Source organism: Convolutriloba macropyga, chromosome 4 (assembly GCF_964194025.1).
Source record: "Convolutriloba macropyga chromosome 4, txConMacr16.3, whole genome shotgun sequence".
In the NCBI taxonomy this organism is placed as follows: domain Eukaryota; kingdom Metazoa; phylum Xenacoelomorpha; order Acoela; family Convolutidae; genus Convolutriloba; species Convolutriloba macropyga.
Genome location: NC_134471.1, coordinates 63,086,634 through 63,105,588, shown reverse-complemented (window position 1 = coordinate 63,105,588; position 18,955 = coordinate 63,086,634). Strand labels below are relative to the sequence as shown.

At 35.0% G+C, this 18,955-nt stretch overlaps 1 protein-coding gene across 1 annotated transcript in view; it reads right to left on the bottom strand.

Moving 5' to 3' along the window:
* Positions 1-3,863: 3,863 nt before the first annotated feature.
* LOC142338601 (uncharacterized) overlaps positions 3,864-18,955 on the bottom strand; it is a 55,091-nt gene continuing 39,999 nt past the window's right edge. The window contains exons 8-13 of the mRNA XM_075388423.1: positions 15,793-15,990; positions 11,626-11,895; positions 7,576-7,801; positions 7,041-7,241; positions 6,288-6,429; positions 3,864-4,231 (exon numbers count right to left, since the gene is read on the bottom strand). Of these exons, the coding sequence (XP_075244538.1) occupies positions 4,039-4,231; positions 6,288-6,429; positions 7,041-7,241; positions 7,576-7,801; positions 11,626-11,895; positions 15,793-15,990 (1,230 nt within the window). The 3' untranslated portion in view covers positions 3,864-4,038. The remainder of the gene's footprint in view (positions 4,232-6,287; positions 6,430-7,040; positions 7,242-7,575; positions 7,802-11,625; positions 11,896-15,792; positions 15,991-18,955) is intronic.

The following is an 18,955-nucleotide window of genomic DNA, read 5'->3' as shown; positions in this document are numbered from 1 at the left end:
GCTAATTGGTGTTCAAACACCATTACCTCTCTTTTAGAAACAAACAAAGTAATCAAGCCCCAAAAAACTCGCCTTTTCGCTCCACTTCCTGTTTCAGCGTGATCGAAGTCACTACTTCAATTTCACATATTTTAAATTCTTTGAAATGTAATTCGACTTCATATTACTTCACGAATTGTTCCTCTATTTAGTGTAAGCCACTCTGATTTAACACAATGTAGGATTCCTCGATATTGTGCTTATGTAAATTGTCCACGGGCCAGTATTTTTTTCAAAATTTGTGACCAAATATCATATGTTTGCAAGATAGACCAATTAGCAAATGAAATATTTCAATAAACCACAAAAGTCATGCATTTTGTATAATTAATAGGTTTATTTTTCGAAAAACCGGCAAAAATTTAATTCCAGAAAACTCCTACAGAAAGCGAGTGTACAGCAAACTTTTTGGAGTTTTCAAAGATTGTGGCAGCAGTTATTAGATCTCTCCTTCCTGCAAGTTTAAATCAAGGGGGAAACAAAAACTTATTTGAAGCATTTTTTATTTTAAAAAAAATCTCAAATTTGGTCAAAAATTACTGAAAATGTGAACAAAAACAACGGAATTCACTCTACTTTTCTCAAAAGTTTAAACCTCGGTAACTCCTTTTGAAAAACGAAAATAAAAAAAAAACTTAATTCCATATTCTACGCTGGACGAGCTTTCTAATGATACCGGTCTCAACTCTCTACGATGAATACATCGTTCGGCCAAAATTTTCAGAAAAAAACATCTGAGTATACAGGTCTTCCCCCACAAGTGGGTCGGAACAAAATCTTACCAGCTAAATACATTCAAAACAACAATTTGAGTTTTTTACAGACAATTTTAAAATATATGGTGAACAAAAAATCTTTTAAACTTCAGTAAAATCAAAATGAGAGGACCGGATAACTGTTTTCTTCAACCAGGCGGGTAGCAGCTGGATCGGTCGATCTCTTCAAAGAAAAATTTTTCCAATACAGAATTTTTGCAATAAACTAGCCCCCCCCCCCCAAACAAAAAAAAAATTTTAGCAATACACGAATGGAAGTCCGTTAGCCAAACCATACCAAGCCAAAAAATTACTATACCATTCACGAAAAGTGAAACAAAACATAGCAGGAAAATAATCCTATTTATCCAATCAAAAAAATTTCATTAACAGAACCAAACACGAGAGAAAGAGAGGACTAAGACTTGATTCGCAAAGTTATTTTTAAAAAACCGATCGAAAAACCTTTAAAAAACAGTAAAAACAGAACTCAAATTGTCGCAGCTGTACCAATTATCACAACCGTGAAAGTTAATTGGTCTTCAAACACCATTACCTCTCTTTTAGAAATAGACAAAGTATTCACGCCCCAAAAAAAAACTAGCTTTTTCGCTCCACTTCCTGTTTCGGCGTGATCGAAATCACTACTTCAATTTCACATATTTTAAATTCTTTGAAATGTAATTCAACTTCATATTATTTCACAAATTGTTCCTCTATTTAGTGTAAGCCACTCTGATTTAACACAATGTAGGATTCTTCGATATTGAGCTTATGTAAATTGTCCACGGGCCAGTATTTTTTTTTTAAAAAATTTGTGACAAAATTTTGTAGATGACAAAGCCAATAAATCTTGGAAAGGACTTAAAATTGACCACTGACAGCTACTGTCGTCTTGTTGTTTAGCTCCAATCTAATGTGTCCGAAGCTATGAGACTGAAACTCTCTCACAAATAAATTGATTGATCGCGAAACTCTTCTTACTCAAAAAATTTGTATTAGAGTGAAGAAACTGAAAAGTTTCTAGCCATTAGCCGGTCTTTGGGGCTACTTTTCTTGACAAGTGGACATGAAATGATTTCTTAAGCTAATTTGAACTTTTTCTGATGAATCGATTACCGAGGAAACAGATGGGCTCAGCTACAATTTCTGTCCAATTTAGCAGGTGAGAGCATATTATTTGAGTCATATAGAAATTGAAAAAGTATTGTAGAGCATTAGAAATTCACGCCCTTTTGAAGGTTTTCTATTTTATAAGCTAGAAAGCGCAAGTTTAACTTTACGAAAAATAAACGACGCAAAGTAAATTAATTTTTACGTTGAAAAAGATCTGCTCTCCAGTTCTGTAGTTTTTAGTAATGAATACACTAAATGGACACTCATTTAAGAGCTCAATAACAAAGACTCCTACAAAAATCTGAAAAGTCTGGTTAAGAAATTTTAAATAATATGTTTGCCGTTTCTTTTATTTTAATTAAAAAATTCTTCAACCAGACTTTTCATGTTTTTAAAATCTTTGTCATTGAGCTCATAAAAAAAGTTTCCATTTAGATTATTTATTACTAAAAACTAAAGAACTGGAGAGATCTTTTTCAACATAAAAAATTATTTTGCTTTGCGTAGCCATTTTTCATTAAGAAAACAGCACTTTCTCTCTTCTGATGTAGGAGACTTTTAATGGATCCTGAGTTTTCAATGCTTTCAAATTGTTTGAACTCGACCACCATTATATGACCCCATACTGACCATTAAAAAATTTTTCATTCTGAGTTTAGTTTGTCATGTCCCTTGTTTTAATTTTAGCTCCCCTGAGTTTCGTAATTACTGCTATGTGATCTCGTTTTAGAATCCTATCAGCCACTATGAGCTACCACGTATAAGATTCCATCAGCCAAAACATCAAAAAACAACGCTTCGAACTAAACAACATAGCTAGCGCATGCAATTTAAGAGAAAATCAGACCACTGGAGTCACCAGACCATAGCAGTCACCTGTAGAAATATAGTTCTGGGAAGCCTAAGGCTATTAGAGCTCAGAGCACATTGAACTTGCGTCCTAAGCTGAGTTGGAACTGCTGAAGGATTCCCAAAACATTTTCTAGTTTATTGAGACCTCAATTTTGCATCTTTAGTTATTAGATTACGGTAGTTTGCTAATTCATTTGACACCAATAACACGCAAAACAAAGCAAACTCCTACCTTGTTCTGGTTCACTTTGATTAGAATATCCGTACTTCGAATAGCCTACAATTTGATAGTTGCATCAGTGCTTGTGGTAAAAAGGACAATCTTGAATGTAATTGCAAAATAAAGGAAATAAACTTTTCAGTGCGGTTTTCGAAGAAACTTACCTTAATGCGTCACAGGAGTTTTTCCAAGAAGTTTGCTAAGTAATTTGCTGAATTCATACCACGCAATAGCTTACAGTTTGTAAAAACTGTGGAACACCATAAATAGACGAAAGAAACATGACTTCATGCTAAAGAAATCGCTCAACTTAGAGTTGAAGCATTCCTGAAGATCATTCCAGAAACTGTCACTAGAAAATAATACAATTGGTGCGATGCTTCTGTTTTTTCTGATACCGGTTATTTTAATAATTATCTTTTTCAACAATATACATTAATTTGTCTTTATTTGTTTATCTTTGAGTTTGAAACCGGTTGGCTTAATTTGCAAATTTTTCATTATTCGCGTTCGCATCAACATCGGGCAAAAATGAACTAAAATGCAAAAATATACCATATCATAAGGCAAACCTGGGGAAATTAAGATTATTCTTGATCAAATGAGTTCCCATTCTGCAAATGCTGGAAAAAATTGGCAATGAATATGGCCGTGACTATGCCGAATTCTAGCGGGCGGAGCTGTCTCTCAGTCCCAAAATGATGCTCAGAGGATTTACATATTACACAAAACTGACACTACATTGCAGACCTTATTACGAAAAACATTTGAAAAGAACAGACGGAAACTACTTCAAACTCAGACGGAAACTACTTCAAACTCAACCTTCTTTCTAGACACGACACAATTTAGCTGACTAATTGGTACAGACAATGCACAAATAGTTACGGAAATTCTGAATTCACCAACACTAAATAACAAAAGGTCAAACAATTGAGGGGGAAATAAATCAGGGAAGAATTGGCAACATTTATGCCTATAAAAAATGTGAATATTGTAATAAAGAGAAAGAAAATATAAATCATTGATTGTTAAACTCAGGAAAGAGGATGTGAACTAAAGATATGGGAGAGGGTCTTTGGTCTGTGTATAAGGGTGTCTATCGTATTTGGGTCTGTTTGGTCTCTTCGAAGTAGAAGCAATACTTGTCTCTGTCTCTGGTCTCTGCTGGTGTTGTTTGCCAGGTTGCATCACAGTCGCATCATTATCAGGATGCCAGAGATCTACTTTCTTCTTGTATCCACCAGTGCTAAAAATCAAATATTAATTAAAATACACAAAATTGCAACCACTCAGTGGCCCAAATGAATAAAACTGGCAATTACATCTGCGATAAATTTACAACTAACAGGTCGATGAATTACGAAACAAATCTAAAAATTGTTTCGAAAAAGTACGGCCGCTTAACATGGGAGGAAACGACATAAATTAAATCTATTTCCTGGGGTAAAAAATATAGCAGATTAAACATAAACCGATAAAAGACAGCGCACCTATACAATTCAAATTGTTTGAATTATAAAAAAAGTTAAGTGTGAAGTAACTCGAGGTAAGGCGAAAAAAAAATTCTAGAACAAAACGGTCAGCAAAAATGTTGCACAAAGAAGACGCACACAATTACAATAATTGCTTGAAATTGCGTTCGAGAAGAATTTAAAATACTATTAAACATTTTAGTCAAAAACAGCATACAAGGGAATGCAAATATACGATTGGGTAGCAAAGAAATTTTTGCAACCCAAATATACGATTGGGTAGCAAAAATATCACAGGAGTGAAGCTCTCAATTATATCCGACTAACGTCGGTCGAACTGCGCTCAAATGACTGGCGATTGCAACCTTGAGCATAAAGAGCTTACGCTTAACTTAAGAGAGTAAGAGAAAAGAAAGAGAGGGAGTAGAAAAGCGATAGAATTAGAGGGTTGCGGGGGGTGGATAGACAGACGGCGACGGGTGAAGGACGTGGGCAGAGTGGGGGTGTAAGTTTGTCGAATGTGAGTAAGGGGGCGGAGTTTAAGGGGTGCAGTGAACCATTAGTTTATATCTTCCCAACAAGTTCGGTCAAGTGTATGCTATGAGAGACAATTAAAGCTCTAAGAAAGCTGCTCAGCAACTTAATGGCCTCCGTTACATTTTATCCCTTTTGGACAAAAAGTAAAAAACGTCAGACGAAAAACTGATCCTAAGAAAAATCACATAACATAGCCAGCAGATTGCAGGAATAGCAGCGAAATAGACTTGCATGTCATAAAATTCATATAGAAACAGATACAAAAATAGCTGTAAGTTGAACTATCAACGCCGCTCAAACAAGATTTAAAAAATTCAGCGATAAACTAATAAGGCTTGTGGAAAATCAATCCGGGAAAACCTCATTTTAGGGGCCTTTACTGCGCATATGAATTTCTTTGACCTTATACTAATTTAATTTAAATTAATGTTTTAAAGTGCAGAACATTGGTTTTATTGAGTGAGGTAAGTCACGTACGATAAAAATCTAATCACGTAACTGACTGAAAAAAAACTTTTACTAGCGAGAGTGCGAAATGACGCAACGCGCGCAATTGCCGTTGTTAGTGAGGGGAAAAACTCATTCAGAAAATTTAAATTTTTCGGCTTTGCGATGCCAACAGATTGAAAACCAAAAAAGAGCGTCAGACGACGATACAAAAAAACATAGCAGGACAAGTCCTGACATAAAATTCAAAGAATTTTGATTGACTAAACAAAAAATTAGACCTAGAATGGACTATGAATATATTGGGAAAACCATTTAGTAAAAAAATCGATAATAAAAATCGAAAAACAAAACAAATTGTGGATCTGTTCTGTTTAGTAATTCTCCCCGATTGTGAACAAAAAAATCACAATCGAGAAAGCGAATTTTTGTTCAGACACCGTTTTCTTGAAATTGAAAATTCGACTGAAAAAGCCGGAAAACCACTTGCTTTTTCGCTCCTTTTCCTGTTTCAGCGTGACCAAAATCACTACTCCAATTTGACTTCAAAAATCATGAAAATGTGTGAACAGATCTTTAAAAAAAGACAGCGCTCCAATACAATTCAAATTCTTTGAACTGTAAAAAAAAACCACTAACACCGAAATATAGCTCCGCTCAGCTTACAGCTTCGCAGCTATAAAAAAGGCCACATGACTAATATAATTGCAGCAAACTGAGCTTGAGAGCAATTAAAAAGGATATTTCTTAATCCAAAACAAGTATTGAAATTTTACGCATTTGTGAAAGCAATTAAGCTGATTTTTCTCTGAACACGGATCACAAAAGAAGATGAGAAAAACTGACTTAGCGTTAAGTTGTGCATATGCTGCAATGGCTGCCTCATCCATCACACTCTTGGGTTTCTTCCTCAACTTGACACTCTTCAGAGCAGATCCACTCTTCTCACAAACACTGTTCACATCATAAGCCACTGCCACTATCACACCTGTTCAACATACTCTTATCCAAATCTATTATTATTACAAGAATTCACCCACTTTGTATTTTCAAGAATTACAAGAATTCACACCCCCACACTTAAAATTTAGGTGTCGTTAAATAGCACGTTATTATGTAAAAAAGTAGCACGTGTGCCTGGGGCGTATAAGTTACATGCCCAGTAAGATGTCGAAGCCGATTTAATGTTTCTATAACAATAAACCACTCCAAACAGACGCTGTAATGAAACAATCGCTCTTGCCTTAACTGAAAGAGACGCTCGTGCGGCCAAGGCAACAGCACAAAGGTTCTTAAAAGACACGAAACAAACTCGCGTAAAAACAAAGATTCGATTATCTACTCTTTGTAGCTTAGTGGGAACATAACTTCACCCACCCCTAACTGGCACACGTGCTGTGTGGCTATTTTGTACATAGGAACGTGCTATATAACAAAAACAATTTATAATTTTAAGTGGGGGTCATGAAAAAGACTGGGGAAGGTTTTTAAAACAGAAAACATCCCGGTTCTGAACAATAATGAGATTGATTGAACTGATTGAAAATGGCTTGAAGCACCACATGTATGAAAACTAATGACAAATATGACACTTTGTACCTTGAGTCAGATCGTAGACCTCTCTCAATATCTCGATACTCCTCTGTTCAGTCCTCACAAAGGCATTCTTTCCCACTTCCTCCCACTCCATGCACTCTCTCAGCTTCTCCTGGGTCAACTCGTCCAGGTTAGAGGGAGCCAGGGCGCCCACTCTCTCCAGGGACTTGTTGATCTTGTACCTGTACGCATTGCCCATCATACCTGTACAGGACAAGCGAGAATTTTGATGAGAACCAATGGAGCTTCAGGACAGTAATAAAGAGCAAAGCATCCACAAAATGTTATCTGTAAGAAATCTTTAACAAAGAACACAAATAAAATTATTTTGAAAAAAATGTTCATATAATGCAATGACAAGCTCCCCTGCACCTTCTACTACTACAGCGAGCGATCGGATACAGCGGAAACAAATTATACAAATAGCAGCAAGAAACGCTACTGTATCCTTCGTCCCCCTCTTGGGTATAAAACCATGCGCAGGAGTATAACGGGACAGGACGCGTAATACATGTTCGAGTTAAAATATTTAACTGACCCAAACTGACAGACTTGAGTGGGCTTTTGTCCTCATCATAGGGGGACTCCATTGCATAGAGTATTAGCTCCTGAAGGGACTTGTTCAACACATTGCAATATTCCAACATGCCAACAGTGCTATTAGACATCCTCCAACAACTGGCCACGTGATCAAACGTCTCCTCCAATAGGGAGCGAGTACACAGCCACCTATAAGCTGATAGGTAGTCCACCTCCTGTTTAGCCTGGAAACATTAAAAAAATGACATTTTAAGGGAGAATATGCTAATACCCCAGTCATTCGAGAATAGTATTATTGTTCGAATCGTACTAAATTGTCCAAACTTAGTACGGACCCCCCCTTTGCAACCTGGTAACGCCAACATAACGGATCAACTTTTTTTAAATAAATGCTTGAATTATTCCATGACTCCGGACGCAATCAAAGCCTGTCATCCCTTGGGTAATTGGAAAGGTAACACCCCCATCGGTAATTGGCAAATTTATTTATTACAACGATGAAATTGAATTATACAATCGTCGACCAATGCTCTCAAATTTTAGGAACCCCCTAAATGGTAAACCCGTATATATGAAAGAACGTCTCCCCCAACATGATTTGTCAATTCAAAAGCGGGCTAATGAACTGGATTTGGTCAACACGACCTACAAATGTAGGGTTAAACTGTTTTTAAAAACTGAAAATGGGCGTTTAAAACAACCTGTTGATAGTGTTAAAGCAGTTGAAGATCTTGAATTACGGGCAAAAAAGAAAACATCTCCGTATCAACGAAACCAAGCCAACAACTGGAATCCTAATCAAGTGCCAAATCAGCGACGAAATAAACGACCTGGCGATGTAATTGAAATTGATAATTTCGACGAAATTTGTCAGATGGGAGCAACACCAGCTGGAAAAAACTTAATGACATCAACACTTCGCCCAATAGATGATTGTTCAAACATTAAAAAACGCGGCTTAAAAAACAGACGCAGTGTACACTTCCTTTTCGACTTTGTGTTTTCGTAACAGTTTTAAAATCAAGTAATTGGAAAATCATTTATTACTTGGAAATGGATAAACACTCGAAATCACTTTTGTTTATAAACGTGCAATCCTTAAGATCACATCATGACCAACTTTGCTGAAAACTAGAAACCTTCGAAACCAAACCAGCTGTAATAGCTTTATGCGAAACCTGGCTCACTGATAACGATCCCATAGATATGAATTTCAAAACACGGTATCAACCAATGATAGTAAAAACAGAAACGACAAAAGAGGAGGAGGCGTTGGCTTTTTTGTATGAGATGATTGTAAGCTAATATCCAACTTCTTTTTTGAAGAAAATCTGGAGCAGCTACTTCTAACCATAGAAAGCGGAAAAAAGCGACTAAATTTCTGTGTTCTTTATACGCCTCCCTCTGAAAAAATTCAAACTTTCTTTCAGACTTTTGAAAGTTTGCTGTTCAATATAAACGCAATGAAAGAGGAAACTATTATTTGTGGTGACTTTAACATTGATATCTGATACATACCATTACGTAATTTAGTAACAAATGAAGTGCGAAATGATCACAAACAACACTATGATCAAAAACTGACTTTATCAGGTAGTCCAGCGCAAAAATTTAAAGTTTTCAAAGAATTCCTAGGGCAAAGGAAAAAAATCAGTAAAAGACATTGATGTGGAAGAATTTAATCACTTTTTTATCAACGCAGGGAAGAAAGTGAGTAACACAAATTTTCACAATGTAGACAGTGAGCCAGGTTTACCATGTCACGACAAAACTTTTTTCTTATTTCCCGTCAACACTATCGAAATATTCAACATAATAAGTTCATTAGAAAACAAAAGTACAGCGGGTCATGATGGGATTAGTAACAAACTTTTAAAACTTGTAGCTTCTGTAGTTAGCTATCATGTGGCTAAACTGATCAATAGGAGCATTCGAGAAGGATTTTTTCCTGTTTGTCTTAAAACAGCTAAGATAATTCCTCTACATAAAATGGAAATTTTGAAAGCCCTTCAAATTATCAACCAATCAGTCTTTTGTCAGCCCCAAGCAAAGTGTTTGAAAACGTCTTGAATACAAGGATGGTTGATTTCCTCGAAAAACATCAACTTTTCTTAAACGAACAGTTCGGATTCCGGCCAAAACGCTCATGCGCACACTCTATCGCATCAGTTACAGAACTGATGCGAAATGTTATTGAATCATAACATGGGTTTCGCTTGCTTCATTGACTTTCAAAAGGCAATTGACACAATTGATCATTCACTTCTTATGGAAAAACTACAAAATCTAGGCTTTCGAGGAAAAATTAATACACTCATTGCTTCATTCTTGTCAGATAGAAAACAATTTGTAGTCCACGGATCAAAAGAGTCGAAAAAATTGGAAATTAATGTAGGTGTTCCACAAGGATCAATTTTGGGCCCGTTGCTATTTCTTTTGTTTATCAATGATCTGCCTCAAATTGTTCAAGATAGTTCAAAAGTATCAATTTTTGCAGACGACACAACAATTTTAACATGAGACGAAAATTTGGAAATTGAGGAAAAGCTCAATAATGACTTGAAAAAGATTTAAAAATTGGTGTTCAAGAAACAAACTTGTCATTAACAGTAAGAAAAGTAAAATTGTGGGTTTTGGCCGAAATGTACGAAAATCAAAAAATCTGCTATTAGGCGAAGTGCTTGAAGAAGTTTTTACATTCAAATATCTAGGAGTGTTCATAGATAAGCATCTCAATTTTGATCTACACATTGAACATGTTAGGAAAAAATAGCAAAATTCAACGGAAAGCTATTCCGAGCAAGAAACTTTATCTCCAAAACTTTTTTATTACAAATGTATAATAGTTATGCCAACCCAATGATATCGTATGGCATTTTAGCTTACGATTCGGCAAAAAAAACAAAACTCAGTTCTATTTTTTGTCTACAAAACGCATTTTAAAAACTATCTTTTTCAAGAAGAAAGGAGACCATGTATGCTATCTTTTCAAGCGTTACAACGTGCTGTCAGTTTTTGATTTATATTTTGACGCTCTTGTAAAAGAGATCCTGGACCAGATTGCAAAAATTTCTCCTTTGAATTTTCTTGATGTTGACAGTAACAGGCCGAACACGTGGGCGTCCATTAAATCACTCATCCCTTTGCCAAAAGTCAAAACACAGACTCAAAAGAAATCCTTGAGATTTTCAATAATAAAAATGTTCAACTACCTTGCTACAGAAAGTCTATTACCCAAACAAGTAGCTAAAAAGAAATTTTTTCGATTCGAACTAAACTTAGGGCATATTATTTGGATAATAAAGATGTTTTCGATATGTTTGATTAGGTATTGCAGTTTGTTTCACTGGGCACCTCTTGTAGAGTCTTTTGACTCGTATGGTGTCCAAGGTGGTAAATTCATTAAACTTAATATTCTGTATAAAATACTCTATCGTCTACCATCCGAATTTAAATCAATTAATCAACTTAGCCTGCAGGATTCTTAATAAGTCCTTAAGCAAAAGAAAATTGAACTCATACTTGGTTTTTGGTCATGGTTAGGTTTAGTTTATAGTTGGAGCAATTTATGAAACCATTGGGCATTTTTAATTTCTCGTACTATTATTCCTTGAGTTAGTATGAGTGGGTTCGATTTTTAGAAGATATCTGTTCTCAAATGTTTCATGTAGTCACACTTTGATCACCATTGGGATCGCAGTCGAAACTGAAAACAAATAAGAGATTTGCCTGTTGAAATTTCAACGGACAAATTCAATGGTTGTGACAGAGAAGCTTCTGGATTATTCTTAGAAGTGTTCTTATGTCAATATCTAATCTCAGAGTCGTTTCCCGCATACTGTTATTAAGAATTATCAGAAAATGTGTTCATTTGAGTTGTTCAATATTGTTAAACTGCTGTTTACGTTATTTATACCGCACGCAACATTAACAAACTCATGTTAATATTTAGGAACTCAATTAAAAACTTTTTACTAAACTACTACTTTTGTGCTTATCTATAGTCTCGGCTACCTTTTCAGGAAATGGTTGTTTATTTATGACAGACCTTTTTGATGCGTTTGTTGATGTCGTTGACTGCATTCCTGATGTTGGGTCTGTTGGATGGATCCTGCTGGAGAGGAGGTCCCGCTTGTTGGAAGTGGAAGGCGGCCTTGTTCTTAAGCCAGAACATATTAGTGTGTAGATTGGCCCAGTCTTCTTTGAAAAATGTCTCTCTGTCTGTCTCGTTCTCGTTCACATAGTGTAGTTTCAAATGTTTCACAACTGGGATGTATCTCCAGTCCTCTACCACATATGTCTTGATGTATACTGGCTCCTTAAACACAATATAAACACTTAGTGACCAAACTCGAACTCAGACTGACTGTTTGCTGGCGTCTAAGGCAAAAATCTGAGATAAATAACAAACCAAAGGCAAACAAGGCGGCTCGTTAATGTGCGTTCGCACATGATGTTCCGACCCGAGCTCATCTGCATTATTGACTAAATTTTCAACCAAATGAAGAGATAACAAAAATAGATGTTTGAGTTTAAAAAATTGTTACACAACCTATCTACTAATTGAATTACCTAATGCCATGCCTCATTACAGCACCAACATGATCTGACATTAAAGAGACTAAGAGACGAAAAAAAAAAATTTGCACCAACAAAAATTTCACAGCAAAAACTGAATATCTAAATTTAAAAGGACCTGGTAACAACGTCAAAATGCAGTCAGATAAAACCTTAACTACAAAAGTTTACTTTTTCCTAACTATACAGCAGATGGAAAGTTTTTTTAATGAAATTAGGTAACAAGTCGACAAAAAGAACGAACAAGGAGGCGAAACTTAAAAATTAATCAACATTTTTTACAAGAAGTTTCAAAAATCTTTTAAATCATTAGCTTTTAAATAAATAATCCTTGATAAATTACTAAACGGTCATTTCAAAACCAAAAGGACCTGTCTTTGGTCAAACTATGCCATAGAAACAAGCTAAAGAGAAACTCAAAATGTTTATCATAAACATTTCAAAATGTTTATCATAAACTTTAAGACTATTCGCTATAAACCGACTGCTTCAGGTAACATCATTCATTCAATCCTCAATTACAAGCCTATGCGACCTGTGAGCAGTTTACGGCTACCTAAAGTACAAAAGCAGCAAATTCAAGAAAAAATTGAGCGAGAAAAGTGTCGAAGGCATTAAATAATGAACTTCTCAATAAAAACTCTGCTATTTTAAATTAATTTTTCAAGAGCAATGGGATTTTCCTCTTTCATCAATATAATTTCAAAAAATCAACAGATATGATTAAATACATTAGAAGCACGAAATTTTCGAGAAAACACGTATTATCAACGCCATTAAATTCATTAGCATTCAACCGAAGCCAGTAAATACAATAAATTATCCCTCGATTGGACAATAAGTTTGTTTGCCAATTGTTTTTCATCAATAAGACCTTACAACATGTTTTCGACTATGAAAACAACAACAGAGACAGGCAAAACCCAAAAATTCGGTAGAAAAGTGCCAGAAGAAAATGTCGAGCAATTCAAATCATAAGCTCTTCTCTGAAAACTCCATCTATGATCCGCTGAACTTCTTCCTTGAACCAATGGGGACTATCAGCAGTAGGATGAGGTCATAAGATTTCAAAAGGATCCAAAAATAAAATAAAGTACCCGAAAATAAAAAAAATATGAAATCTCGTGGCATTGAAGTTTTAAAACTAATAGGTAGAAGATAAAACCGCTCACCAGATTGATTTTGGCTGCAGTAGAACGGAAAGAGATTCCTTTAGCACTGACATTGACCAACAAGTCACGAAAAAAAATTAGGATTGGTTAATGTTCAAAAAGTTTTTCGAAAAATTATTTTTAACTCTGAACAGCCATTAAACTCAAAATCCTTCAACAGAGCTCAATAAGTACGCTAAGATATAAACCGATCGGAGGAAAATAATTTTTGTCATGCACAGATAATTAACAGGACATCTCAATAAGTCTTATTCTTGAAAACAATAACAAACACAGGCAAAAACCAAAATTCAGTAGAGAAGTGCGAGAAGAAAGTGTCGAAGACAATTAAACCAGTAGTTTTTCTCTGAAAACTTTCTCTGTGATACACCGGACGTCCTCTGTAAGCCAATGGAATTACAATGATATTTGGATAATATGTATATTGTTTGGATAATGTGATAAGAGTTCAAAAGTAACCAATAAAACAAAAATATCCAAAAATTTTTTTAAAAAATTGAATTCTTGTGTCATTGAAGTCATATAACCAATGGTTAGAAGCTAAAACAGCTAACCAGATTAACCTTAGTTGAAGTAGAAAGCAAGTGGGTTCTGTCAATATTGACACTGACTAACTGTTCACGAAAAAGTTTAAGATTTGTTAGTGTTCAAAAAAAATTTTGGAAAAATTATTTTTAATTCAACAGCTATTTAATTCAATAGCTTTCAGCGGAAGTCAATAGATACGCTCAAAGATGCCCGATAGGATTATATTTATGTTTGTCAAGCATAGGTAATCATTAGGACATCACAATAAGTCTTATGACTATTAAAACGAAAATACCAAAAATTCAATAGAAAAGTGAAGAAGAACGTGTCGAAGCCATTTAAACCACAAATTTTTCAAAAAATTGTTATCTGTAAGCCACTTAACTTTAGTCTTAAGCCAATGTGAGCCGCCAATATTTGGATAATGTGATAAGATTTCAATAGTAACCAATAATACGAAAATACCCAAAAAAATTTTTGAAATTTTTTGAAATCTATGTCATTGAAGTCATATAACCAATAGTTAGAATATATAACCGCTCACCAGATTCAATTTTGTTGCAGTACGAAGGATAAGGGTGCTGTCACCTCTGGACTGACTTACAGTTCACAATAATAAGTTTATGGTTCTTTAATGTTCAAAAAAAATTCGAAATTTTCTTTTAAGTCTTAGCAGCCATTAGCTGTCCCCTCAAAGCACTAGATATGTCCACTTAATGCTCATTTTGGAACATATTGCACTGTTAGTCAATCAATCCATGCCATAGGACTCCAAAAAATTAGTAAAATTTCAAAAAGTAATTCAGGATTTCATTTAAATTAACGAAAACTCAGAATCGAAGCCAAAAAAACATGAGCAATTCCTTGAAAACGATGTTATTTGTTCATTGGGCTTCATTTGACTCTAAAAGAGGTTTTCATCAATATAAGATCCATATAAAAAGTGACTTGTCTCTAGGAGACTTGAAAAAAGCAAAAAATGAAGTTTTATTAAAAAAAGGGCTCTCAAATAGAGTTCGATTTTTTTTATGATGGTGAACTTCCCTATGGGTTCAGAACTAGTCTTTTTATCGCCTTTAGTCTTCTAGGAACACAAAATTGGACCATTTTTGGCGTGAAATTTAATTTTGAAATACTATTTTTTTTATAAAAATGTTTTAATTTGGAGAAAAATTACACTAAAAGTGAACAAATATCACGTGTTCACACAAAACTTCAACCCTCGATAACTCCTCGAAAAAAGCGAAATTCAAAAAAATCTTTTTAATTTTGAATTCTACGCTGAACCAGCTTTTTAATGATACCACTCACATTTCTACGACGAATATATCGATCGGCCAAAATTGACTGAACAAAAAAAAACCCATTTGATTATATAGTTCCTCCCCCCCACAAGTGGGGTCGGAACAACAACTGAACGCGTTAAAACGTATCTAGGACCACAGGTCTTTGAATGTTTGCATTTTTAAATTAAGTTAGAGAAAAATTTCTGTCAATGAATTTTAATCTAACATTTGTTTATCAGTCTCCATAACTTGGAGAACCCATCGAATGGCCTGAAATGTTTATGCTAACGGTATTTTTGTTTACTTTTGTCTGAATCGAACTTCAAGGGCAGACTGAAATTGTGGTGTAAATAGCCGCTTAGTCAGTCTTCTCTATTGTTGTATTTATTTGTTACTCTTCATCAGCAGTTCCCAATGATTGCAAAAATTCTTTCCTTTCTTTCAAATGGTTTACAGGACTTTTGACAGAAAAAAAAGATTTAAATTTTTCAATCAGTAAGAAACGCTCTATACAACGCACGCAAAAACAAAATCTATTTAAGAAGTACGCATCGTTAAAATTTATTTCCGAAGTGCAGGTTTATGTGTTAATGAGTGAACATTTTGATCGTAAGGAAAGTAGTTCATTTTTTTGACAAAAGAGACTGGCACCTTTTTCCTGAGATAGTACTCCAGTTCTGCCTTGAATGCCTTGGGTTTGTTGAGAGTGTCGACCAGACTGATCCTCTTCTCTTCATAGCCCATGAATGTGCCAGTAACTGTCCTATAAGCACTGTCCAGGTCATAGATGTGACTCCAGATCATTCCACAGTAATGCTGAAGTGCCTCGAACCAGCACCCAGAGGGACCCTACACAAACATACATAAATTGAGATCAGATGAAAGAGCAGCCACTCGTTAACAATATGAAACATAAACCGTCTAAGGTCAGAGGAATCGCTCTCGAACGACAGGAGGGGGATTTAACTTAGAGGTGGTGTATCTTAGAAAGTGTTCATGGGTGCAGAAAATTTGCCCAAACAGATTTCAAACCACTGACCTCCAGGTTGGCAGTCTCGCATCTTAACCACTTAGCTATGATGGCTTTGACTTACTCGCTCACAATCGCTTTTATATCAGCAACAAACTTTATTGCAGAAAGAGAGCAACTTAGATCACTCAAAAATGAAGAATTCAAGCGTAAAAATGTCACTCATGAAGTCAAAGAATGTTCTAGAACAAAAGTGCAATGCGGCAAGCAAAAAATTTGCATCAAAAAGACACGCACATTTACAATAATTTGTTCGAGAGAAATCACAAAGAGTAACTTCCCTAGTGGTCCCGACAGTAAATGGCCATACCTCAGCGGCCGGTAGGAATTGTTACGGACTTATCACAACCGAAAAATTATAGCACATTCTTTTATACAACAATTGCGTATTCTTAAATATAACTGTCCTCTTCAAGATGTAATTGAAAATCGCCCCCGATGTCCTACTCTCCGTCCTAGCCTCAATTTCTTTTTAGCATAAACAAGGACTATCGGTTTTAGATTCAATCATCCAAATCGGAGTTACTTTTTCAATTGTATGTCCATAGTCAAATTCACTCGCTCAACGTAATTCAACTTTAAAAAGCGCTGTTACTATGAATTCTTACACCTAATATGCCATATTTTTAAAATGAGAATATAAGCGTCACTTGAACCTGCATCAGCAGGAAGTCCAGTGATTATTGGAACTAGAGTTAATTTGATATTAACACCTTTCGTTATACTTCTTAACAGAGTCTTTTCACTGAATGAAAGCAGTTGCAGGAAAGGAAGAAAAAAGGTTTCGCAGAAAAATTTTCTGAATGATTAAAATCTCAGAGCAAAGCTAGCAGATGGTTGCAAAACAGCGAAATACTGCCAAACCCTTAGGCAAATGTGCCAATCCAAATGGAGTGACAGATCACTGATCGGACATTTTTCTAGGAAGTGGAATTATTTACCAAGTGAAATCCGAAAGGAAAAAACTAAAAACAAATTTAAGGAAAAACTAAGCAGCGAAATGGTCAAATTGCATGAACGTGTTCCAATAGGTAGACAAGTAAGAGGCTTTAAGAAGTTTTTCTACTGAAGTATAAAGACCAAACTATTCATATAATTATCAGGTGATTTTGAAAATGTAAATGTTTAACCAAACGTTTTTGTTGTGGTTATAACTTTGAAGTTATATTTTTGAAGATTAGAAAAAGAGAACACAAACTAGACAAAAAGGGCTATTGAAAAAGTCCAAATTCAGATTTCATATGATGTAGTTATTTTTGAAATTTCAAACATACCCGGCAGATTGCCGAAAAATAGCCGCCGGTGATTCCCAAAACCACGATTGGGATTGAAAAGAAAAAATTAAAAAATTGACTTCGGTACGAAAACATTTAAGTGCGAACTATTTTGATGTTATTTCGTAGTTGAACATACTCTTGTTTCTTAGTGAGAGGATAACGGTGCTAGTATTAATACCATTAAGCATTAGAGACGGTAACTAAGACTTACAAGAACAAAGTTCAAGTATAACGTGCTTCTAAAATGTTTAAAAGGTCTTTCAGCAGAATGATAGACAAGGGAAACTAGCCTAGAGAAGTCAAAGACTTCACGCAAAATGTCGAAAAAGCGGCAAAATGAGGTCTAGCGAAACAAATTTTTGTTTGACAAAGTAAGCAGTCCTGACCTACAATTCCAAGAATATTCAATGAGTAAACAACAAATTAGACCTATATCGGACTAAGACTGGATAGGAAAAAAATTCAACGAACAATTTAGAAAACAATAGAGAAAAACAAAGCGAAAATGCCGCATGTGAACAAAAAACCACTAGAGAGAAAGCCAAGTTTTGTTCATACACCGTTTTCTCACTCCTCTAAAAATAAGAAAAAATTAATTTCACGCCACAAAACCGCGTGCTTTTTCGTTCAGCTTCCTATTTCGGAGTCACCAAAATCGTCGCTTCAATTTGACTTAAAAAATCATCTTAAAATTTCTAAACAGATCTTTTAAAAAAACACCGCCTCAATACAATTCAATCTTTGAGTTGTAAAAAATAGGAGCGATATAATAGCCCGCCAAGAAGATGAGGGTGGCTATTATACACTAATATCTTTCAGACAATTTTAGAAATCGAAGTTTAGGAATAGATTAAATACGTGAGCGCAAAATCAGATTTACATAGAACAAACAAGGCGGCTCGGTAATGTGCGTTCGCACATGAAGTTCCGACCCCGCTCATCTACAATTTTCACTTAATTGTATACCAAATGAGGAAGAGATAAAAAAAGTAACCTATCAACATATCGTTCAAGAAAACACTGGCTACCATTATATGACTACCAACAAAGGCGGTAATAGAAATCAATTAATTACAAATAATAATTACGTCCAACACTTGTCCATTTTTTGAAAACAATTAATAACCAAATCAAAATGCCATCAGATAAAACTTATACTAAACAAGATTATCCTGTACCTCATTAGAGAAAAATATGGGACTCTTTTTCAATGCGATTTGGTAACAAGTTCACAAGAAATGAACAAAAGGGGCAAACTTTAAAAAACGTTCTCTTTTTGAAACGAATTAATGTCAAACTGATTAGTTATTATTCATCAAATGAAATCATTAAAAGATGATTTTATACCTCCAAAGGGAGTGATTGAGACCTTTCTTTATCCAGGATATGTCACACGAATAGAAAACGAACGACAAATACAGGCAAAAAGTAAAAAAAAAAAACGCACGGAAAAAAACTTGCAGAACAAAAATTTGCACAAAAACTATGTCCCGTGCAATTAAAATTC